The sequence below is a fragment of the Melozone crissalis genome, unplaced genomic scaffold (genome assembly GCF_028551555.1).
Source record: "Melozone crissalis strain CALT ecotype California unplaced genomic scaffold, PUWL_Pcris_2 ptg000052l_1, whole genome shotgun sequence".
NCBI classification, from domain to species: domain Eukaryota; kingdom Metazoa; phylum Chordata; class Aves; order Passeriformes; family Passerellidae; genus Melozone; species Melozone crissalis.
Window position 1 is genome coordinate 151,007 of NW_026535830.1, and position 25,344 is coordinate 176,350.

General features: G+C 53.4%; 1 protein-coding gene and 1 pseudogene across 4 annotated transcripts in view; both read right to left on the reverse strand.

The window, feature by feature from the left end:
• Nucleotides 1-1,057: 1,057 nt before the first annotated feature.
• Nucleotides 1,058-20,770, reverse strand: LOC128943633 (zinc finger protein 883-like; annotated as a pseudogene).
• An 84-nt stretch (nt 20,771-20,854) lies between these two features.
• Nucleotides 20,855-25,344, reverse strand: part of LOC128943636 (zinc finger protein 271-like) — a 592,338-nt gene continuing 587,848 nt past the window's right edge. The window contains exons 1-3 of one of the 4 annotated variants that reach the window (XM_054286524.1): nt 23,856-24,134; nt 23,373-23,454; nt 20,855-23,186 (exon numbers count right to left, since the gene is read on the reverse strand). In XM_054286524.1, coding sequence (XP_054142499.1) covers nt 21,868-23,186; nt 23,373-23,427 — 1,374 coding nt within the window. In that variant the 5' untranslated portion in view covers nt 23,428-23,454; nt 23,856-24,134 and the 3' untranslated portion in view covers nt 20,855-21,867. Of the gene's footprint in view, nt 23,187-23,372; nt 23,458-23,855; nt 24,135-25,344 lie in introns of those variants that run through there. The other 3 variants (XM_054286525.1, XM_054286527.1, XM_054286526.1) reach the window with 3 other exon arrangements.

Here is a 25,344-nt window from a genome sequence, read left to right on the forward strand (position 1 = left end):
GTGGAAGATGCCCATGGAGCAGAGGGAATCAAAACAATGGATTTATGTAGGAGGAACTCCAAGGCTATCCAGTATTGCTAGATGACACCAGAAGATGCAAAAAGGGAGATTTTTCTGGGGTCAGAAGTTGACAAATTGGCTCTCCTCAAGGGATTTCTGATCTTGGGCTGTGGATGAGTTCAGGTGACTAGGGAGAGCCAGGAGGATGTGGAGCCCTCCAGCCAGGTGCATTCCCAACACAGATCACCGGCACCACAGATCACCAGGACTCTGCCCACCGGCGCTCACTGGGGAACATCCAGGGTGGGTCCTACTGTGGGGGATAAAGCTGGGGCAGTGCACAAACCTTTTCCCACACTCAGGGCACTCACAGGGTGTCTTGGTTTGGAAAGACAGGAGTCTGCTAATGAAGGCAGGAGCCTCCCCTGAAATGGAGAATGTAAACCCTCCCCACCCCTCCGAATTGCTATAAATTTGAAATTAAGGGGCTCTCAGGCAAAAATATGGGAGCAGAAAATAACAGTTCTTTAATAGGGAAAAGGAAAAAAAATGGATAAAATAAACAATGTAGACTAGAACAACACTGACAGAGTCAGAACCCAACCTGACACCCTATGGGTGGCAGTCCAATTGGAAATGTGTCTGCAGTCCTCCTGAAGTGTCAGGTGTGATTCTGTTGGAGCAAGGGGGATTTGTAAAGAAGGATGTATTCTTCCTCTGAAGATCCAGTGTAAGAAGAGGCAGCTGCTCTTCCTCTGGGGAATCCCATGGAGAAAGCCATGCTGGTGTTTGAAAAACTTCTGGATTATATCTGGGTAGCAATGCTTGGCTCCTGCCTCTGGGTGGAGGATCTCACAATGGGATGCTATAGTTCTTATCAGCCATGCAGTGACATTCAATAGTCTGTTATCAGCAGATGTCCCCTCCCAAGGGAGGTGTGAATGGGGTCACTCAAAAAGAGAGAGATAAGGTAAACTGTCAACTTCACAAAGGTAATCTTCCATACAGATAGTAATGAGAAACATCTTACATTGCAATCTTCAACACGGGGCTTCCTTTAGTGGTGGCTCCGTTGGTGTCTGGTCAAGTTACCACTCTGTAAGAAGCTCTTCCCACACTCAGGACACTTGTAGGGCCTCTCGCTGGTGTGGATGTGACGATGCCTGATGAGGTTGGAATTGTGGTTGAAGCCCTTACCACAGTCAGGGCAGTGGAAGAGTCTCGCCTCTGTGTGAATGCGCTGGTGGTGGAGGACGGCTCAGAAACCTCTTCCTGCATTGCTCACACTCGTAGGGCCTCTCCCTGCTGTGGTTTCTCAGGTGGACAATCAGGCTGAGGCTGTGGGTGAAGCTCTTCTCACACTCCCTGCACTTGTGGGGTCTCTCCCCATTGTGGCTCCTCATGTGGACAATCAGATGGGAGCTCTGGCTGAAGCTCTTCCCACACTCCTCACACATGTAGGGCCGTTCACCGATGTGGCTCCTCAGGTGTTTGATCAGGTTGGCACGGTCGCAGAAGCTCTTCCCACACATGGCACACTTGTAGGGCTGTTCCCCTGTGTGGTTCCTATGGTGTCTGGTCTGTTCAGAGCTCATCCTGAAGCTCTTTCCACACTCCCCACAATCGTAGGGCCGTTCTCCAGTGTGGATTCTCCTGTGGCAGGTCAGTTCCGATCTCCACCTGAAGCTCTTCCCACATTTTGAGCACTGGTGTGGATTCTCCCCATCCTGAAGCTGCTCATGGACCCCCAGCTCTGAGCTCCGGCTGCCTCCCAGGCCCAGGGTGGGTCTTTCCTCCTCAGATCCCTGTGATCTGCGTTTGGAGCCCCTCCTCGTGAGGGATCTCTGGGGCTTTTCCTCCCCATTGGATTGCTGTGCTGTGGAGCTGCTCAAAACAGCCTCTTCCACAAGGTTCTGCTGTGGGGATTTGCCCTCCCTGGTCTCCATGCTCAGCTCCTGGTCTGGGGGAGGAAGGACAAGGACAGGATGGGATTTGCCTCTGTGCCACAGGGAAGGGCAAGGAGATCCCCCCAGTGTGTCCCCACCAGGACAGCTTTGGCAGCAGGGTTGTCCTGCAGCCGGGGGCCGTGCTGGGCTGGGAGATGGAGCAGGAGAGAGGGGGAAAGGGGCACTGACTTCCTCCTCACCTTCCTGGGGCTCCCTGGGCATCTTCTTCCTTGCAGCCTCCTCCTTCTCCTCCCTCAGGCCAAGGTTTGGGAATAGGAAATCCTGGTTTGGGGGAAAACAAGGAATGAGTGTGTTTGGTTTCATGGTCCCTCTGCCTGTCTTGATTTGAAAAGACAGGTGTCTGTTAACAATGATAGGACCTTTCCTTGAAACGGGAAATGTAAACTCCCTCAGAATTAATACCATTTTTAAATTATGGGACTGTCAAGCATAAATATGGGAATAGGAAGAATTGTTCTTTCCTAGGAAAATTGAAATAAAAGTGCGGTACTACAAAAATATCACAGAGAGAGTCAGAATCCAACCTGAGACCCTGTTGGTTTTGGTTTCCTTCTTCAGTCAAGGTCCAAGTGGTCTCTCTTATCTTCCTCTAACTTGGAAAGACACATTCCTTTCATCTTGTTTGAGGCAGTCTGTGAGCTACAAGCACAGCAAATTATTAGACTCTACAGATTAAATAATTCAAGGCAGCACAATTCACCAAAATCTGAGATAGATTTCTAACCCAATTTAATTCCTAGCCCCATGTCTCAAAGGGATCAACAGAAACCTTTTAATTTCAAGGCCAGACCAAAAGGATTTACGTGTCCCTGTCAGCAGAGCATCTACGTGCTTGAATGGGAGGGAAGAACCTTTTTTGGAGAGGTTTCCACCTCACTGGATCCAAAATCAGGGGTTTGCCTCAGTTTATCCCAGTTTGGCTGTGGAAGGTCCCCATGGGTCAGAGAGAATCAAAAGGATGGATTTATGTTGGAGACGACCTCCAAGGCCATCCAGTATTACTTGATGACACCAGAAGATGCAAAAAGTGAGCTTTTTCTGGGCTCAGAAGTCGACAAAACTGCTCTCCACAAGGGATTTCTGATGTTGGGCTGTGGATGTGTGCAGGTGCCCATGGGGAGCCAGGAGGATGTGGAACCCCCCAGCCAGGTGTCTTCCCAACACGGATCACCAGCACCACGGATCACCAGGGCTCTGCCCACCGGCACTCACTGGGGATCATCCAGTGTGGATCCCATGGGGGATGGAGCTGGAGGAGCACACGAAATTCTCCCTGCATGCGGGGCACTTGCAGGGCTTTCCTTAGTGCTGGCTTTGTTGGTGTCTACTCAAGTTACCACTCTGTGAGAAGCTCTTCCCACACTCTGGACACTCATAGGACCTCTCCCCGGAGTGGATGCGCCGGTGGGTCACAAGGGTGGAGTTGTCCCTGAAGCCCTTCCCGCAGTCAGGGCAGCAAAAGGTCACTCCTCCATGTGAATGTGCTGGTGCCTGACAAGATGGGAGCTGGTCTGAAACCTCTTCCTGCACTTATCACACTCATTGGGCTTCTTCCCAGTGTGGCTCCTCAGGTGGTAGATCAGGTGGGAGCGCTGGCAGAAGCTCTTCCCACACTCCCCACACTCGTAAGACCTCTCGCCAGTGTGGATCCTCTTGTGGACAATCAGGTTTGACTTCTGGGTGAATCTCTTCCCACACTCAGGACACTCGTAGGGACTCTCCAGGGTGTGCATGTGCTGGTGGCTGACAAGGGAGGAGTTGTACTTGAAGCCTTTCCCGCAGTTGGGGCAGAGGAAGGGCCTTTCCTCTGTGTGAGTGCGCTGGTGCCTTAGGAGATCAGAGCTGGTCTGAAACCCCTTTCTGCATTTATCACACTCGTAGGGCCTCTCCCCAGTGTGCCTCCTCATGTGGCAATCAGGCAGGAGATCTGGTTGAAGCTCTTCCCACACTACTCACACATGTAGGGCCATTCCCCCATGTGGATTCCATGTGACAGATCAGGTTGGATCTCTGGCTGATGTTCTTCCCATATTTCAAGCACTAGTGGGGCTTTTCCTTTCCCTGAAGCTGCTCATGGACCCCCAGCTCTGAGCTCCGGCCACCTCCCCGGCCCAGGGTGGGTCTTTCCTCCTCAGATCCCCATGATCTGCTTTTGCAGCCCCTCCTCGTGAGGGATCTCCGGGGCTTTTCCTCCCCATTGGATTCCTGTGCTGTGGAGCTGCTCAAAACAGCCTCTTCCACAAGGCTCTGTTGTGGGGATTTATCCTCCCTGGTCTCCATCCTCAGCTCCTGGTCTGGGGGAGGAAGGACAAGGACAGGATGGGATTTGCCTCCGTGCCAAAGGGAAGGGCAAGGAGATCCCCCCAGTGCGTCCCCAGCAGGACAGCTTTGGCAGCAGGGCTGTCCTGCAGCCGGGGGCCGTGCTGGGCTGGGAGATGGAGCAGGAGAGAGGGGGAAAGGGGCACTGACTTCCTCCTCACCTGCCTGGGGCTCCCGGGACATCTTCCTCTTCCTCACAACCTCCTCCTCCTGCATTGGGCCAAGGTTTGGGAATAGGAAATCCTGGTTTGGGGGGAAACAAGGGTTGAGCACATTGGGTTTGATGGTCCCTTTGCCTGTCTTGGTTTGAAAAGACAGGTGTCTGCTAAGGAAGGCAGAGCCTCCCTTAAAATTGAAAATGTGAACCCTCTCCCTCCAAATTACTATAATTTTGAAATTAAGGGGTTCTCAGGGAAAGATATGGAAATAGAAACAACAGTTCTTTGCTAAGAAAAATAAAATAAAAAATGTAGCAGTACAAAAAACCACTGTCTGAGTCAGAATCCAATCTGACATCCTGTTTGTCAGGACGTTTGTTGCATTTCAATTAAATGGTGGCTGCAGTCCTCCTGGAGGGTCAGATGTGGTTCTGTTGAAGCAGTGATCCCGCAGAAGAGTGTAGTTTTCCTCCAAAGGTCCAGTGGTGGTGTAGATAAGTCTGGTCTTCCTCAGCGAATCCAGTGGAGAAGAAACGCTGCTCCTCTGGGAATCCAGTGGGAAAAGCCTGACTGTGGTGTTGACACCTCTGATTATATCCAGGTAGGAATGCTTGGCTCCTCCTCATGGGTGGGGCATTTCACAAAGGGATGATGTAATTTTATCAGTCCTGCAGTGAGACTCAATGGCCCATTAACAGAAGATATTTCCATGGAGGGAAGATTGTCAATGGGGCTCAATGGCCCGTTAAGAGAAGATATCTCCCTGGAGGGGTTGTGGAAGAGATAAAGAAAACTGCCCAGTTAACAGAAGATAACTGGCCCACCTCTAACAGATGGCAATAGAATACATACCCCCACCCACATGGCAGACACAGCGAGGGCTGGAGCGTGTGGTCCCTCCAATTCCACTTCCCACTCCTCCTCCTCTCTCCCAGCACTTCCTCCCACCTGTCCTCCTCCCTGCCTCCTGCTCCTCCTCCTTCTATTGTTCCCTCCAGCCCTTGTCCCGCTGCTTCTCCCTCCCCACTCCACCATCCCATTCCTCCTGCCCCGGTCCTGCAGACCTCGCAGCCCGCAGCAGGAGTGGGGATGGAGCCGGAACAGGTCGGGATGGGCAGCGCGGGGCTCTTGGCTGCTCCCACCCACTGGGGCCGGGGGGAACCCGGCCCAGGGAGGAGGAGAGGCAAACTGGGCAAACTGGGGGCTGCAGATCCACACTGGGGCTTGCTGGGGACCCTGGTTGAGGCCTTCCAGCCCATGGGGCTCCTATTAGGCTATCTGGGAGGGGAGAACACAGAGAGGGCTGGGAGATGCCATGAGTGGCACCTCTGGGAAGGACTGGGCTGTACTGGGATCATCCTGGGATCTTTTTGGGAGGGAGTAGGAACCTGCCAGGCCAATTGAGACCATGTTGGGGGCTAATGTGATATACCAGGAATGGCTAGGATCATTCTGAGAGTCAGTGGGAGCTGCTGTGAGCAACTGGGAGCACGCTGGGAGCAAATGACATCATACTGGGACTGATTGTGTTGATGTAGGCAGCTGGGACCATACTGGGATGGATTGGAAGCAGCTAGGATTATACTAGGACCATACTGGGAATGGTGGTACATGACTTGGTCGTACTGGAGGTTACTGGGATCATACTGCTGTTAAAATGGAGCAACGGGGATCACACTTTGGGCTACTGAGAGCAACAGAGAGTGTCTGAGGTTGGAAATGCAACATGTGGGTGGAGGTATGTATTCTATTGCCATTAGAGGTGGGGCAGTTATCTTCTGTGAATTGGGCAGTTTTCTTTATCTCTTCCACAACCCCTCCAGGGACATATCTTCTGTTAATGGGCCATTGAGCCTCACTTCAGGACTGATAAAATTACATCATCCCTTTGTGAAATGCCCCACCCATGGGGAGGAGCCAAGCATTCCTACCTGGATATAATCAGAGGTTTCAGACCAGCTCTGATCTCCTCGGGCACCAGCGCACTCACACAGAGGAGACACCCTTCCTCTGCCCCGATTGTGGGTAAGGTTTCAAGTACACCTCCTCCCTTGTCAGCCACCAGCACATGCACACCTGGGAAAGGCCCTATGAGTATCCAGAGTGTGGGAAAGATCTTCTCACAGAGTGGTAACTTGAGCAGACACCAACAAAGCCAGCACTAAGGGAAGCCCTGCAAGTGCCCCGCATGCAGGAAGAGCTTCCTGTGCTCCTCCAGCTCCATCCCCCATGGGATCCACACTGGATGATCCCCAGTGAGTGCCAGTGGGCAGAGCCCTGGTGATCCGTGGTGCTGGTGATCCGTGTTGGGAAGACACCTGGCTGGGGGGTTCCACATCCTCCTGGCTCCCCATGGGCACCTGCACACATCCACAGCCCAACATCCGAAATCCAATGTGGAGAGCAGTTTTGTCGACTTCTGAGCCCAGAAAAAGCTCACTTTTTGCATCTTCTGGTGTCATCAAGTAATACTGGATGGCCTTGGAGGTCGTCTCCAACATAAATCCATCCTTTTGATTCTCTCTGGCCCATGGGCATTCTCCACAGCCAAATGGGGACAGACTGGGGCAAACCCCTGGTTTTGGAGATGGTGGGGTAGAAGCTCATCCAATAAAGGTTCTTCCCACCCACCCAAGCATGTGCATGCTCTGTTGGCAGGACACATAAATCCCTTTGTTTTGGTTCCGAAATGAAAAGGTTTCCCTTTGAAAGCCCGGAAACTAGGGTAGAAATAAAGGTGTTGAACTAAGGCATAGAGGGGGACTTGTGGATGACAATAATATGAATGGGGACATGGGGGGACATGGCCATGGATGTGGATGTGGGGAACGTGGATGAGGACACGATCTGGGACATCATCAATGCCACCACCTGTGCCACCACAGTGCCACCAGTACTGTCATCTCAGCCATGGCCAAGCGCTGTCCAGTGCAGTCGCTGCCACCCTATCTCCATTGTCACCACTGATGTGTCCCAGCTGAATGTCACCCCTCTACCAGGGCAGGATGGGAACTTGTTCAGCTGGTGACAAGTGGCCCAGAAGTGAGTGACAGTTCCCAGGGTGTCCCAAGGCCATTGTGCTCTGGGGACCCCAAGCACCCCTTGAGACAGGCTGGGGAAAGGGCAAGGGGCAGTGTCACCCACGGGGTCATGTGGCCCCATGCTCAGTGTCACCGGAGGCGTCCTGGTGGCAGTGTCCCCACAGGTGTGGCAGCATTGTCCCGTGATGTGTGTCCTGGTGGCATCGTGTCCCCTCCCCTTCATATGTCCCTATCCCCCGCTGTGGCTCCCTGTGACCCCTCTGTGCGTCCCTATCCTGCCCCATGTGTCCCTGTCTCCCCTATGAGTCCCTGTCTCCTTCCATGTGTCCCCCTCCCTCCTCCTATATCTCTGTCCCCTGCCTCCAGCAGGTACAAGTTCTCTGAGGTCCCAGGGCTGCGTCTTTCAGGGTGTCCCTATGTCCCGCAGGCCCCGTGGCCCTCAAGGTGTCACCATGTCCCTCTGCATGTGTTGTATTGCACTGAATAGTTTATTTAGTTGTTGTTTTGCACTGGGCGATTGGAAATTTGTGCTGAGTATGATATGTCATGTAGATTGTTATTTCCCCTCTCCCATCACATGGTCCCCTCATGCACTCCTCTGCTATGTCACCTGGTGGTTTTGCCCCTGGTCACCCCTTCCCTTGCCCCTCCTCAATGGTATCCCATTGGCTGCAGTCCTCTTCCCCCGCCCCCATCCCTTCGGGTATAAAAGTCCACTGCAAGCATGTCACACCCTGTTTTCCACAGAAGCGTCCTGTCCCAGGCCAATAAACAGGACACCCGTCCCCATGGGTAGAAGAGCGTTTCTCATCTTTTACTTTTGTCCATGTAAGACCGTGTGGGCCAGGGTCCAGAGCTAGCCAGAGTGGACTCATACAGCAGCCCGAGATACACGGATTCTTTCAGGTGGCGCCCCACGTGGTCATCTCCCACGACGGTCACAAAGGAGCTGATAATTCCCATGAGTGGATTATGTTAGCTTTTGGGACTTTCACCTTCCTCTGACCTCTTCGTCGCATTTTTGTTGGCAAGAAGGCTAGAGGGTGGAATCAGTTTACCCAGCAGAATGTTAATTCTGTCTCTGCCTGGGACAAAATTTGAGCCTTGTTAATGGTGAAAGCAGAACAGGGAGATGGGACAGTGTCTCAATTTTTCCCGGTGTTCCTGGTGATTTGGAAAGAAGTCCTAAAGAGGGATTTGAAAGGACAGCCAGAGTAAATCTCCCCTGCCGCGGCTTCTCCTACCTCCCCTCCGAAACCCTCTGCCCCTGAACTGAGAGAGATGAGCGAGGCTCCCTGGCAATCACAGGGTACCTCTGGCAGGGTACTGCCACTGCTTCCCTGGCCCCCCACCTCCCTCTCAGTACCCTGGCTCTGACAGTTGTGCACAGGCTGACAGAGCACCTTCCCTGCACCCCTCTAACCTAGTTTCTGTTATCCCAATTTCGCTTTCTGACCCCCCATCCTCAAAATGGCTACGAACACATGGCTGGCATTCAGGATACTGCTGATCGCATGGCTGGAGCCCAAAATGGCAGCATCCACGTGTTTCAGCCCTCCACTTAGCCCTCTTCTCCTCACAATCCCTTTTGCCCACCGGTCCTCTCCCCCAACCCCTTCTGGTCTCACAACCCCTTCCTTCCCTTGGATGCTCCTCCCCCTCCCTTCATGTCCCCGCCCCCATTACATCATCCTGTGATCCCGCCCTGGTTCCCACAGTTGCCCCGCCCTCCTGCCTTTTCCTGTTTCCCACGCCCCCTTGCCCCGGTCCCAAGAGGGTGGGGCTGAGGGCTGGGGGTTGGGCCGAGGGCTGGGGGGGTGGGGCCGAGGGCTGGGGGGGTGGGGCCAAGGGCCGGGGGGGTGGGGCCATGCCCGGTTCCCACGGGGCTGAGGCAGGGGGAGGGGATGTCCCCCCTCCCAGTTACCAAGGCACCGGGGTGGGGGGGGCAGAGGCAGGAGGGGTACCCCCTCCCAATCCCCATGGGGGTGGGGTGAAGGGTGTTTACCCACCTGCTTCCCAAGGCAGTGGGGCTGGGGTGGGTGTTATTCCCTTGTCAGGTTCCCATGAGGATGGGACTGAGGGAGGGGGTGGTCTCCTTCCCGGTTCCCATGGGAGTGGAACTGGAGGAGGGGGTGGTTCCCCTGCCGGGTCCCACCGGGGTGCAGCTGAAGGGGGAAAGGCTGGGGTTCAAAACCAGGAGGAAGAAGTCATCCCCTTGGTAGCTCCTGTTCAATACACAGGTGGTAGGACCGGCCCTAGAACCTACTAAGCCCTTCTCATACCAGACAAAGCGTGAGTTATGTAAAAGTCAATTAGAATTTGGGAGAAATAGTGAAATTTTCAGAAGCATGATGAGAGCTACGTTAACATCCCTTGAATTTGTTCCCACTGACCTCCTAGATCTTTTCCAGTGCCTGCTTACCCAGTCAAAGTTTGATCCATGGGAAAGCTCCTGAAAGAGATCTCTCAGGGATCTCTTGGAGGAACTTAAGTAAATCCCCCAGGGTGCCAAAGATTTAGAAAATAATAACATTATTTATGAACATTTGTGCGGCGAGGGGGAGTGGGCTAAGCCTGAGGACCAAGCTTGGGTGTTGTCAAAATTCATTCTAGATAAGATTTCAAAGGCTTTTTAACCAGCTACCAACTGCTGAAGCTAGTGGTAGTTTCCTTGACATTAAACAGTCTCCTTCAGAAAGTTTCTTGCAGTTTCTTGCAACTGGCTCCATGCACAGGTTGAGAGACAAGTACAGGACCTCAAGATACAAGCGGAGATAGTGAAAGAGATGGAGCAGAGGAATGCCAATGAAGTCTGCAGCAGGGTGCTCCTGGGACTGCCTCTCAACACCCCACCTTCCTGTGCTAGGAAGGCGGAACTGTTTGCTGCACGGGAGGCGTGGTCAAGGCCGACAAACCCAGAGACTGTGGCAGCTGTATCTCCAGGAGAGAGGAGGCAACAGATGTCACCAGAGCAACTTCAGCATGTCATTTGCTTCAGATGCAAAAAACCAGGACACTTTGCCCAAGACTCCCTCCAAAGTCAGCAACAAAAGACACCCTTCACACCAAAAAACTACGAATTTTTGGGGATTGGGCATGGACAGGAATCCCCTCTCGGCTTTTAGGAGGGCCATGTACCATTGGGCGGTTGTCCCTGTTGACACCAAACCAAACCATGATTGGCAAATGGACTCAAAAGAACAATTCGGCCAGCAAAATTCAAAAGAGAAGCATTGACAATTTGGACCCAAATTGTGATGCAGACATCCTCCATTGGGCCAAGTCAAAAAGAGTTGCCATATCCCTGTTCCTTCCATGGGTTGCAGCAGCCAAGGCAGTATGTGAATTGGGCCACCTAGAGTGCTGGGTAGTAAAACAGGCAAACTTGACATCCACGGCCATCAGCTCCCTCCTAGAGGACGAGGAGATTACCAGGCAGGCCATACTCCAAAATCATGCAGCCACAGATTTCCTCCTGCTGCTGCATGGACATGAGTGCCAGGAATTTGAAGGACTGTGTTGCCTGAACCTAGCATCAAAGGCACCCAACATCCCCGCAGCTCTCCGAGAAGTGAAAAGCCTGATCAGACAAGTCAAGCAGGAATCTGAGGACTGGTTCAGCAGGAGGTTCAAGGACTGGGAACTCTTGGGGTGGTGGACCTCTATAATTAGGACAATTTTGTTGTTTTTTGTTGTTCTTTTTCTAGACATGTTAGCGTATGGGATTCTACGTCACATATTTTTAAAGGCTGTCAACGGTTTGGTCTGCAGTACCGCAGAAGTCAACCACACAGAGTTTGTGGACCTAAAGAAAATTGACAGGCCCGCGAATCATGAGTGGTGGACAAATTCATAATCTGCAGCACAAATAGTCGGATGCATTTCCTTTTATTTTTGTTAAGAGAAAAGGGGGAGGTGTTTTATTGAACTAAATAGTTTATTTAGTTGTTGTTTTGCAGAGGGTGATTGGAAATTTGTACTGAGTATGTTATGTCACGTAGATTGTTATTTCTCTTCTACCTTCCCTCATGCACCCCTCTGCTATACTCCCTGGTGGTTTGGCCCCTGGTTACCCCTCCCCTCGCCCCTCCTCAATGGTATCCCATTGGCTGCGGTCCTCTTCCCCCGCCCCCATCCCTCGGGTATAAAGGTCCCCTGCCAGAATATCACTTGGGATATCACCTCTTTTCCACTTGGGAGGTCTCCAAAGCCTGAAGTGTCTCTTCCCAAGGCAATAAACAGGACACTCATCCCCACGTGGAGAAGAGCATTTCTCCTCTTTTGCTTTGTCCATGTAAGACCATGTGGGCCAGGGTCCAGAGCTAGCCACAGTGGACTCATACAGCAGCCCGAGATACACGGATTCTTACAAGTGCTCCTTTCAGCTTCAGGGGACTTGGAGCCCACTCATCTCCAGCCTCCCCTATTCCTCCAGGCTGCCGGAGGTCCACCAGCTCTGGGATCACTTCTCTTGCTGTCCCTACTTCAGGGCTCCCATGTTCCACCCCAGTTCTCCTGAGGATCCCCAACCCAATATCACCCCTCTGCCTGCTGCTACCAAGCGATCACCACATGGCATCCCCCAAAGTCCTTTTGGGGATATTTCCTTCTCAGCTTTGGAGTTCTGCAATATCCAAACATCTCCTGCCCCACAAAAAAAAAACTCCCCAAGATCCCCCAGTGGATTTGAGCGAGGTCCCTCTCCTCGCTCACCTGCGGGTTCTGGGACAGGGTGGTGGGGCCATGCTGCTAGAGCCGGGGGAGCTATGGCCTGAGCAGGCAGGTGGGGAGCTGTATGGTTCTGTTGCTGCTCTTCCTCCCACTCCACCTCTTCCTCCTGTTCCTCTCAGTCATTTTTTCCATTTGCCTTTTCTCGTCCTCTCTTCTTCCTCTTTCCTTCCTCTTCTTCCTGCTCCTTTTCTCCTCCTGCTCCCAGCCCTGCCCAGGCTAGTGCCAGCATGCAAAAGCAGCCATGCTGTGCCCTGGGGTGTGGTCTGTGATTGGTCTCATGTGGTTGTTTCTAATTAATGGCCAATCACAGTCCAACTGTCTGGACTGTCTCAGTGAGTCACAAGCCTTTGTTATCATTCTTTTTCTATTCTTAGCTAGCCTTCTGATGAAATTATTTCTTCTATTATTTTAGTATAGTTGTAATATAATATATACCATAAAATAATAAATCAAGCCTTCTGAAACATGGAGTCAGATTCTCATCTTGTCCATGTTGGGGGTGCCTGCAAAACTCCCATGGGGTGGGCCAACCCCACACTTTGCCTTGTCTGCAGGAATGTCCCCAAATCTCTGCCACCCCTGGAGGCAGCTAAGGGAGGATTCCCCCTTTGTGCCCCCCTGTTGGGGGGATCTCAGGGTGTCACCTCCGTTTGTTCCCTCCTGTCCTGACCCCAGTTCCAGTGCCATATGAGCGCTGATCCTGTTAAGAGCCTTTGCCAGGGGTGGGGAGGTGACACCATGGCCACCCCCCCAGCCCACACTGTCCTTGTCACCAGCTGCTCCTTGGGCGTCAGCCTGGCCGTGGCTGTGCAGCTCACCTGGGACCCCCAGAAGAGATACCTGGGTAAAGCAGGTATTCCCAAATGTCTCCAAGTCGAGGAGGGTGAGAGGGGATGTCCTGGGATTGTCCCCAACTTGTTAAGGGACATCCTGGGATGTGCAGAACATGGGAGGGTGAGGGGGGTTGTCCCCAAATGTCCCCAACACAGGAGTAAAGGGGCAGATACCACAAAAGGGAAGGGGGGACCAGAATTGTCCCCAGTGTGGGAGGGAAAGGAAGGACACTCTGGGAGGGTGAAGGGGGTGTCCCCCAAATGTCCTCAAGGTGGGAGGGCACATGGGAAATACTGGGAGGGGAGGGGGTGGACACCCTGGTATTGTCCCTAACGTAGGATTTTGGAATCCCTGATGGGTTTTTGGGATCCCTGATTAATTTTTGGGTCTCTGACCATTTCTGGTGTTGCAGTCCTGGCCACCTGTTGCGGCAGAGGCCGCTGGAGGCGGTGGCTGGGGCCCCGTCTGGGACACCCTGCGGATCCTGCGGCTTGGTATCACCAGTGACAGCTCTGTGGCCGAGTGCCTGGGGCAGGACCCCGGGGGGGGGCACGTGGACATAATGGGTGAACTTTTTAGGGGATCTCAATGGCTTTTGGGGTGATTTTCAGGGATTTTGTGGTGCACCAGAGACAGCTCTGTGGCCAGGTGCCTGTGGAGGGTCCAGGGGGTGGACAATCGTGGGTGAGGAATTTTGGGGGACTTTGGGGTGATTTGATGTGGGACCCAAAACAGAGGGAATGGACACTAAATGGATGGGGATGGACCCAAAATCAGAGGACAAAGGGTGTTGTGGAACATTGTGGGATGGGGGTCACAGGGTGTCTTGTCACGTCTCTACCTGTGGTGGGGCCGGTGCAGACGCTCAGGGCCAGGAGCAGCCACGGGAACATCCTGAGGCACACGGTGACACCCTGTAGGACACGGCCTTGGGACCTCTGGGACTTGAGCCCCGCAGAGGACAGGAGACAGGAACATCGTGGAAGGGACTGGGACACACAGAAGGGGACAGGGACACACAGGGGAGATAGGGACAGGACGCACGGGGGAAAAGGGCCACACGGGGCAGGACAGGGACAACAGAGAGGTGACAGGGAGCCACGGCAGGGGATGGGGACACAATGCCACCAGGACACGCACCAGAGGACAATGTCGCCACACCTGTGAGGACACTGCTACCAGGATGCCTCTGGTGACACCCAGCATAGGGCCGTGTGACCCCCCCCAGGTGACAATATGTCCTGTGTAATTTTGTTAATTGCTCCCAAATCTTGTACTAATTGATAACTTTTGCCATCTGCTTTTTTAACAGCTAAGACGGGGGTGTTATATTTGGACCCACATTGCACTAGTAACCCATGTTGGAAGGGTTTTTCAATTACAGATAATAATCCCTTATGGTTTTCCAATTTCAAGGGTATTGTTTTTGCCTTACCGGTATGGCTCCTGGTCTGAGTGCAATACTCCCTGGTTCTGCTTGTTTGGATCTTCCTGGGATATCACTGGCCCACACTAATGGACTTACCACATTCTCAACTTCAATGGGAATTTCACCACATTTTTCATGTATAAAAAGTGCAGCAACTTGGATAAATTTAGATTCAGGAATTACAACTCTTACCCCCTTTTCCTTTTTAAAATTTAATTTCTGCTTCCAATTTTTCTAGTAAATCCCTCCCCAGCAATGGTTTAGGGGAGTTAGACATATAGAGGAATTGATGGTTACCCAGTGCTTTCCCAGTTTAAATTTTAAAGGTTGGAAGAAAAGCCATGTTTCGCTTAACCCAGCTGCCCCAACAACATGTGTGGTATCATGACTTGCCTTCCCTTCTAAGGTATTTAACATAGAACATGCTAATTCAGTATCTACTAAAAATTCAATGTCATTTTTCCACAGCTCAGCTATAACTGAAGGCTCCACTGAGGGGCGGCCTTCAGTCCACATCACTTGGAACTTGACCTACTAGAGCTCTGTCCTACCAGGAGCTGGGGAACTGGGGACTTTCAATGCTGGACAGTCATTCTTCCAATGTCCCCATTTTTTACAATAAACAAACTGATCTTTCTCTGCAGAGGATGTTTTCTTGGATGACTTTTCCTGAGTTCCCTTCTTACTAGGCTGGGATTTAACTCTTTCAGTTGGGCCCCTGTCTCAAAATACCTTCCAGGCCACCTCTACCAATTTATCTATGTCTCAAACTCCCTTGTATCTTTTGCAGCTTTCTTCTTATATAATTTGTAGCTTGAGCCGTAAATAAGAGAACTAGACGTGCTTTGCCATCAGCTGATTCAGGATCTACATCTGCATATTTGATGGCAGTTTCTCTTAATCTGTTTAAAAAATCAGTGGGTGATTCATCATAATTTTGCCTTACTTTGTAAGTCTTTGACCAATTTATCACTTTAGGGACACCATGTTTTAACCCATATACCATAAGACTTTGATATTGTTTTAACTTTGCCATATGTTCTGGTATTTAAATCCCTACCTGGATTTTCTAGGGGAAATATCTGTGTAATGGTGCCTTGAAGCAACCCATTTGCTATGCTAGCCTCTACTGATGTAATTGTTTCATTGACCATTTGTCTCTCAGTGGCATCAAGTAATGCGTCTGAGTTCGTAGAGTTCAAATCAGCCCAGTCAGGGTTTTGAGTTAATTTACCTTTCTACTAATTTTGCCACCTTAATCTGAATTCTCTTTATATTTCTTCACAGTAGTTTTCCACTACTCCAACTTAGTAAGGGAGTATAGAACCTTTACACATATTGGCCCCTGGTTGCCGACTGCCTGCCGCAATGGGGCTTGCAAAACCAGTTCTTTACCTTTTTTTTGACCTAGTACATTTCACTATGGGGGTGTGGTATGGCCTGTTTATCTATCTTTCCCCTCCTTTGCTTGCTCGGGGCAGCAGTAATCTCATTCTTCTCCTCCTCCTCGGAGTTACTGGAGCAAGAGCTGTCTGACTCTGTTGACTCTGCTGGAGTAGTACATCTGCTTCGACCAATCCCAGTTCTAGACAGCACTAAGCATGACTTACACTGTGGTGGAAGCCAGGCTGTGTGCCTGCTCACTTTGAAGATGCCATCTCCAGAGGCGGCTCCGCAGTGTTCAGGGTTGCTGCGGAAACTCATGGGCCTGTGAGCAGAAGCACCAGACCCCCACGGGCAGGTCCCTCTCGGCAGAAGGCTCTGCCCCCCGAACCCGCCCCCAAGGACAAGTGGGGATGGGAGGAGGGCTCAGCTGCAGCAGACGGCCATGGCTGCAGCGATGGCTGCCGGAGCACTCCCCGCTGCTCCTTCACTGCCCGAGAGCACCCAGGGACATGCTCCCCCCATCCTGCCTCCAACATGCTCGGACGGTGGGGCCACCGCCGGGGGTGGCACCTGTGAAAAATGCATGTATTTTATGATTGACTTTTCGCAAATATTAAAATGAATATTATATGTGTTGTGTTAGAAAGTAATGCTGTATTAATTCTCTTAAATACTGTGTTAAATATAGTTTTAGGTTACAAAAAATGTTAAAATACAAACTATGCTATGTAGGATACTTTTTGTAAAGAAGGGACTTGCAGCAAGATAGCAGCCACAGGACACCTAAATCTTTCACAGAAAAAGAATCTATTGCCCTCTTATCAGAAGAAATGAACTTCTTCCTGCCTCGAAGGCGCTGTTAGGATTAGAAGGAAGAAGCTGACAATGACCAGACAGAATCCTGTGTTTGAGTAGAATTTATGCATCATGTATGAAGTGTATGAATATGCAACAGGCTATTGCTTTTAAGGGTTAATCCTCTGTTAATCTGTGTCCTTTCTTGGGCTCGTGCTGCCCAGAAAAAGGTACCCGGACGTCCGTAACTCTTTGTATTTATTGTCTTATGTTGTCCTAATTCAAGTTGTCCAAATTATTATTACGCTAATTGTATTACTATTTTTTATAACCATTTTATTACTATTAAACTTTTCAAATTTTAAAAACAACTGATTGGCATTTTTCACAGCACCGACAGCACCGGCAGCACAGGCGGGGGTAGAGGGGCTCCGGGCCCCACCCTCAGATCAGGGGTGATGAGGTCTAACTCCACCTTCTCCTTATTTTTACATCCACTGCTCAATATCAACTGCTTCTTTTTACTTTTCCTATCTTTTTTATTTAAAACCAATATATGCTGTTCCTTTTTGTTTGCTGATGGGCTTTGCTGACATGCTAATACCATAAAAAGCCTAGCATATTCTAACTTGTCAAAATATTTGTCCTCCCATATGTGGGATATTAAACTTGATATTAATTTCTTACCGGGACTACCAAATTCAGGCCACATCTCGTTGTCTAGTTCATATGTTGGACACATCTTTTCTGACAGCCTGATAAGTCTGGGTTTAAAAAGCAATGATCTGTAAGTTCGTGCCAGTTTTTCAATATTAACCCCAGAGGACTGCTTCTCGATATATTACTATTACAATCACAGGAGAATACAAACCCCATCTTAACATTAGTGAGTAGGAAAATCTGCAGAGATCAAAAGAACCAGCAAGAGGTAGAGAGAAAGAGCAAGCAAGAACAAGTAAGACGCAGGATTAGAGCTCACAACCTATGTGCAGGAGTTAACCTATGGCACTAGCCCGGGCCTCAGGCCAATACTTCCTACCGTAGTGCTAAAGGCTCACTTTTCCAGAGAGTCTCCTCTCTCACTCTAGTGGGTGAGACAGAGAGTGAACGTAAAGCAACTCCACCTGGACCCCCTAGGGTCCTTCCACACTAAACAAAACTACAAGAGATCTCCTAACAGCTAACACAGGTGCTAAAACAGAATACCTCCTTTATTGAGTTACTCACGTGCCTCCGTGCCGGGCCCAAGGATTCTCAGGCTCTGATACCTTCACTACTGCAGCTGGGGCACCCTGGGAGTGCTGGCAAGAGTCGGGGGGAGCAGCTAGGTCTTCCTCTGGTCCAGGGGGTTTTCCTGATGCCTTCTGTCCCTTCATGGGGTGCCAGAACTGATGCCTATGAGAGGCTGACCTGGAACAGAGGCTAGACAGAGTTAAAGGAATAAAGCAGGTGTTTATTAAAAGGCCTTTAAAGGATATACCTTGGGCAGTACAAGAGCCTGGCCGGGGCTCTGCCCAAGATGGACACAACATGGACCACCAGTCACAAGTTTTCACACTTTTATAAGTTTTTCACACTTTCATAAATAATGGTTTGGTAAATAACTATTTACATACTGGGGTTAGTTGTCCAATTATAACTTCAGGTTATGGAGTCCCATCCTCCTTGTCTTCTCCCTTCAACTCACTGTTTATGCTTTTTGGGTCTGAGGCCATAACAGATGTCCTTGGATTCTCAAACTGGAAAAGGATGGTTTTGTCTAACTACCCCGTGAAGAGAACTTACTAACAATTCATACAAAGTTCAGAGTTACACACAAGGCAGTATAGAATCCGAAAAATATGAAAGCTAAAACTTAGGGCATCACCCCCATGTCTGTGTCCTCCCATGTCCCCACCTATGTCTGGGTCACCCATGTCCCCACCTATTTCCATGTCCCCCCTTGTCCCCACCCATGTCATTGTCATCCCATGCCCCCATCCATGTTTAGTTCAATGTCTTTATTTTTACCCCAGTTTCAAGAGTTTCAAAGGGATGAACAGAAAGGAAAAGAAAATCAAGGCCAAAACAAAATTATTTACATGTCCTTGCCAGCAGAGCATCCATGTGCTTGGGTGGGTGGAAAGAACCTTTTTTGGAGGGGTTTCCATCCCACTGTCTCCAAAATCAGGGAGTTTTGCCCCAGTCTGTCCTCATTTGGCTGTGAAAGACAGCCGTGGGCCATGGAGAACTAAAACACTGGATTTATGTAGGAGAAGACCTGCAAAGCTATCCAGTATTGCTCAATGCCACTAGATGATGAAAAACGTGAGATTTTTCTGCAGTCAGAAGTTGACCAATCCACTCTCCACAATGGATTTCTGATGTTGGGCTGTGGATGTGTGCAGGTGCCCATGGGGAGCCAGGAGGATATGGAGCCCCCCAGGCAGTAGTCTTCCCAGCACGGATCACTGGCGCCATGGATCACCAGGGCTCTGCCCACCATGGCTCACTGGGGATCATCCAGCACGGATCCTCCAGCGAGGGATGGAGCTGGAGCAGCACAGGAAGCTCTTCCTGCCCTCAGGGCACTCGCAGGGCTGCCCTTAGTGCTGGCTCCTTTGGTGTTTGGTCAAGCAAGAGCTCTGGGAGAAGCTCTTCCCACACTCAGGACACTTGTAGGGCCTCTCCCTGGTGTGGATGCGCCGGTGCTTGATGAGGGTGCAATTACGGTTAAATCCTTTCCCGCAGTCAGGGCAGAGAAAGGGCCTCTCATCTGTGTGAATCCGCTGATGCCTGACGAGAGTGGAGCTGATCTGAAATCTCTTCCTGCATTTATCACATTTGTAGGGCTTCTCCCCAGTGTGGCTCCTCTGGTGGACAATCAGCAGGCAGTGCTCGAAGAAGCTCTTTCCACACTCCCCACACTCGTAGGGCCGTTCCCCAGTGTGGATTCTCCAATGGCGGATCAGGGAGGATCTCTGGCTGAAGCTCTTCCCACATTCTGAGCACTTGTAGGGCTTCTCCCCATCCTGAAGCTGCTCATGGACCCCCACCTCCGAACTCTGGCCGCCTCCCCGGCCCAGGGTGGGTCTTTCCTCCTCAGATCCCCGTGATCTGCGTTTGCAGCCCCTCCTCGTGAGGGATCTCCGGGGCTTTTCTTCCCCGTTAGATTCCTGTGCTGTGGAGCTGCTCAAAATGGCCTCATCCACAAGGTTCTGCTGTGGTGACTCATCCTCCCTGGTCTCCATCCTCAGCTCCTGGTCTGGGGGAGGAAGGACAAGGACAGGATGGGATTTGCCTCTGTGCCACAGGGAAGGGCAAGGAGATCCCCCCAGTGCGTCCCCAGCAGGACAGCTTTGGCAGCAGGGCTGTCCTGCAGCCGAGGGCCGTGCTGGGCTGGGAGATGGAGCAGGAGAGAGGGGGAAAGGGGCACTGACTTCCTCCTCACCTGCCTGGGGCTCCCGGGACATCTTCCTCTTCCTTGCAGCCTACTCCCTCTCCTGCATTGGACCAAGGCTTGCGAATGGGAAATCCTGGTTTGGGCGTGAAAACAAGGCTTACTGAATTGGGTTTGATGTTCCTGCTGCCCAAGTGCAGCTGGAGAAGTCAGCGCCCCTTTCAGCCAAGGGGGGCCCGGAGCCCGCTCATCCCCAGCCTCCCACACCCCTCCAGGCAGCCGGTTTGTCCCCCAGCTCCGGGATCGCCCCTCTGCGCTCTCCCCACTCCGGGGCTCCCGCGTTCCCCCCGGCTCTCCTGGGGATCCCCAAATCCGTGATTGCCGCTGTGCCCGCCGGTACCGGGTGATCGCCAAGCGGGACCCCCAGGATCCCTCCAGGGGCATTTGTGGCTCTGCTTTGGCGTCCAGCAAGATCCAAACATCCCCTGCCTCGCAAAAAAACCCTCCCAGAGACCTCCCCCGATGGATTTGGGGCGAACTCCCCCAACCCGCTCACCTGTGGGTTCCGGAGTGGGGCGATGCTGGCGGGACAGGGGGAGCAGCGGCCTGAACGGGCGGGCAGGGGAACCGCTTGGTTCTGCTGCTGCTGCTCGTATTCCTCCTGTTCCTGCTCTTCCTCCTCCTCCTCTGTCTCTCCTCTTCCTCCCGCTCCTCCTCCGCATCCAGCACGGCCCGGGAAGGGGCCGACATCCAAATGCAGCCGCGCTCTGCCCTAGGGTGGGGTTCCCATAGCCCCGGCCCGCGCGGCACTGAAGTGATACTGGGAACACTGGGTGGAATCCTGAGAGCCGCGGGAAGGAATTGGGAGCGCTTTCCCTGCCAGTCCCGCTCTTACTGGGAGCACTGGGAGGGAACTGGGAGCAAACAGCGCCCGGAGGCGGCTGCAGCCGGCGGTGGGAGGGGCCAAACCGAAGGGCGTGGTTACGCAAATACAGGAGAGATCGCGCACTGGGATTGGTGGGCGGGAGCAGCGCGGGGTTTCCTCGGTCACGTGAGGGTCGGAGCAATGGCGGCGTCGTCCGATGAGAGGGGACAGGGAGCGGGAATGGGAATATGGGACCAGGACAGGGAATATGGAAACCGCAACTGGAGAGAGAATATGAGATGGGGATTAGGAAGATGAGACCAGGATCGCAAACGGGAATACAGGAATGGGACTGGGAACATAGAAAGGGAAATATGGGAACGGACGCACAATCGGCAGTGGGACCGGGAATGTAGGCCTGGAAATATAGGAACGGCAACCAGACAAATAGTGGACCGGGACGGGGAATGAGACTGGGAATGGGATCCAGACTGGGATGGTAGCTGGACGGGACAAGAAGTGCAGTGACATGGGAACGGGTGGGGAGCAAGGGGAGTGACAGCAGGGAGAGGGGGATTGTGGACAGGTGATGTGGGGAACCAGGACAGGGAGTCATGGGGACAGTTCCAGGACAGGGGGTCCTTGATCAGCTACCCAAGAAACTCTGCCATGCTCTCCCAGTGCAGCCAGAGTCACTCAGCCTGGGGTGCCCAAAGCCCAGAGCAGCCCCCAAGTCCCACCCAGGAACCCTCAACTCCCTGGAACATAGCAGCCCCCATATCCCCTGGAAGATCCCCACATGTCCTCATCCTTGTCTTAGTTCAATGTTTTTATTTTTATCCTGGTTTGGGGTGTTTTGAAAGGACAGAGAGAAATTAAAAGATAATCAAGGCCACATGGAGCCATTAAGAGGTGGAGCCCCCAGCGAGGTGTCTTCCCAACACAGCTTACCAGCACCGCAGATCACTGGGGCTCTGCCCACTGGACAGCATGCAGCACAAACACTGCCATGGGGTACGGAACTGTAACAGTGCACACTTGGGGAACTGTAGCAGTGCACACTTGGGGAACTGTAGCAGTGCACACTTGGGGCACACTTGGGGCACTCACAGGGCTTTCCGAGTGGTGCCTCCATTCGTGTTGGGTCAAGGCTGACCTCTGGCTGAAGGTCTTCCCACACTGGGGACATTTGTAGGGCCTCTCCCCAGTGTGGATGCGCTGGTGGGTGACCAGGGTGGAGTTGTGCTTGAAGCCCTTCCCACAGTCAGGGCAGCGGAAGGGTCTCTCATCTGTATGAATGCGCTGATGTACGAGGACATCCGAGCTGCTTTGAAACCTCTTCCCACACTCCCCACACTCGTAGGGCCGCTCCCCAGTGTGGCTCCTCTGGTGGATCATCAGGTGATCGCTCCGGCTGTAGGTCTTCCCACAGTCGGGACACTCGTAAGGCCGTTCCCCAGTGTGGATCCTCTGGTGAAGCATCAGTTCAGAGCTCTGGCTGAATCTCTTCCCACACAGCCCACACTCATAGGGCTTCTCGCCGGTGTGGATCCTCTTGTGGACAATCAGGTTCGACTTCTGGGTGAATCTCTTCCCACACTCGGGACACGCGTAGGGCCTCTCCCCGGTGTGGATGCGCCGGTGCTTGATGAGGTCGGGGTTATATTTGAAGCCCTTCAGGCAGTCGGGGCAGCGGAAGGGCCTCTCATCTGTGTGAATCCGCTCGTGTGTGAGCAGATGGGAGCTTGTCTGAAACCTCTTCCCACATTTGGGACACTCATAGGGCCTCTCATCTGTGTGTGTCCGCTGATGCTTCAGAAGAGTGGAGCTTCTCTGAAAGCTCTTCCCACATTCCCCACACTCATACGGCCGTTCTCCCGTGTGGCTCCTCTGGTGGTTGATCAGGTCAAAGTTATCTCTGCAGCTCTTCCCACACTGCCCACACTCATAGGGCCGTTCCCCAGTGTGGATTCTCCAATGGCGGATCAGGGAGGATCTCTGGCTGAAGCTCTTCCCACATTCTGAGCACTTGTAGGGCTTCTCCCCATCCTGAAGCTGCTCATGGACCCCCACCTCCGAACTCTGGCCGCCTCCCCGGCCCAGGGTGGGTCTTTCCTCCTCAGATCCCCGTGATCTGCGTTTGCAGCCCCTCCTCGTGAGGGATCTCCGGGGCTTTTCTTCCCCGTTAGATTCCTGTGCTGTGGAGCTGCTCAAAATGGCCTCATCCACAAGGTTCTGCTGTGGTGACTCATCCTCCCTGGTCTCCATCCTCAGCTCCTGGTCTGGGGGAGGAAGGACAAGGACAGGATGGGATTTGCCTCTGTGCCACAGGGAAGGGCAAGGAGATCCCCCCAGTGCGTCCCCAGCAGGACAGCTTTGGCAGCAGGGCTGTCCTGCAGCCGAGGGCCGTGCTGGGCTGGGAGATGGAGCAGGAGAGAGGGGGAAAGGGGCACTGACTTCCTCCTCACCTGCCTGGGGCTCCCGGGACATCTTCCTCTTCCTCGCAGCCTCCTCTTCCTCCATCCGGCCAAGGTTTAGGAACGGGAAATCCTGCTTTGGGCGTGAAAACAAGGGCTGAGTGTGTTGGCTTTGATGTTCCCGCTGCCCAAGTGCAGCTGGAGAAGTCAGCGCCCCTTTCAGCCAAGGGGGGCCCGGGGCCCGCTCATCTCTCGCTTCCTTCAACCCTCCAGGCTGCCGGGGTATCCCAGCTGTGTGATCGCCCCTTTGTGCTCTCCCCGCCCCGGGGCTCCCGCGTTCTCCCCGGCTCTCCCTGGGATCCCCAAACCCGTGATCGCCTCTCTGCCCGCAGGGACAGGGCACGCGGGACTCCCCAAGGGTTATTTGTGACTCAGCTTTTGGGTCCTGGAAGATCCTACGATCCCTTCCCCACAAAAAACCTCTCCCAGAGACCCCTCCGATGGATTTGGGGCGAGCTCCCGCTCCCCACTCACCTGCGGGTTCTGGAGGCGAGGAGGGCGATGCAGCAGGAGCCGGGGGAGCTGCGGCCTGAGCGGGGGAACCGCGTGGTGTTGCTGATGCTGCTGCTCTTCCTTGCCCGTCTCTTTCTCCAGTTCCTGCTCGTCTTCTTCCTTTTCCTCTTTCTCTGTCCCGCCTCTTCCTCCCGCTCCTCCTCCGCTCCCAGCACGGCCCGGGCAGTGCCGGCACCCAAAAGGCGCCGCGCTCTGCCCTAGGGTGGGGTTTCCATAGCGGCCCCGGCCCGCGCGGCTCTGGGAGCGGTCCTGAGAGCACCGGGAACGATCCTGAGAGCCGCGGGAAGGAATTGGGAGCGCTTTCCCTGCCAGTCCCGCTCTTACTGGGAGCACTGGGAGGGAACTAGGAGCAAACAGCGCCCGGAGGCGGCTGCAGCCGGCGGTGGGCGGGGCCAAACCGAAGGGCGTGGTTACGCAAATACAGGAGAGATCGCGCACTGGGATTGGTGGGCGGGAGCAGCGCGGGGTTTCCTCGGTCACGTGAGGGCCGGAGCGATGGCGGCGGCGTCCGGTGAGAGGGGATAGGGAGCGAGAATGGGGACCGGGACTGGGAATGGGGCAGGGAATACGGGACTGGGATTGGCAATGCGGACAGGAGCCGGGACCGGGATTGCGAATGGGAATGGGAACAGGGGCCGGGAGTCCGGAACCGGGAATGGGACTGGAAATGCGGGAAAGGGACCGGGAACGGACAGGGATGGGAACCGGGCAAGAGGGACACGGGCAATGGGAGTACCGGGAAGCGGGCGGGAGCGGGGTGACACCGGGGCGAGGAGCGGCCGGGAACAGGAGCGACACTCGGGTGGGGGGACACCGAGGCCCGGGCCGGGGGAGTTAACGGCTCCAGGGGACGCTGTGCACCTGCCCTGTGGGCAGAGGGGACGGCGAGCAGAGGAGACACCAGAACAGGGTGGGGGGGCGAGGGTGACACCGTGGACAAGGAGTCCTGACCGGGGGTTTAACGGAGGCAGGGGACACTGTGGACTGGGCAGTGGGGACACCGGAAGAGAGGACTGGCACCGGACCGAGGGGGACACAGACCGGGGAGTGACACCGAGTACGGGGACACCGGGACAGGGGTGATCCCAGGACACGGGATGACACCAAACAGCGGGGACATGGACCAGGGGTGACACCGAGCAGGGGGGACACCAGACTGAGGTGACACCGGCGGGTGTCCCCAGAGGCCAAGCAGCTGCTGAGCTGCGACCCCAGGTACAGCACATCTGAGGCGGCTTTGGTCCCAGTAGACAGCGAGCTGGGACAGTGGGGATAGCAGGTGGGGACACTGGGGACATTAGCACAAGGGACTGGGATACCAGGGAGGGAGGACGGGGACATGGGGACACTTTTAAAGGGATGCTGGGGTGTCCTGGGACAAAGCCTGGCAGCATCACCGTTGTGAGAAAGGAGGTGATGGCAGTGGTGGCCTTTGTCCCAAACCATAGGG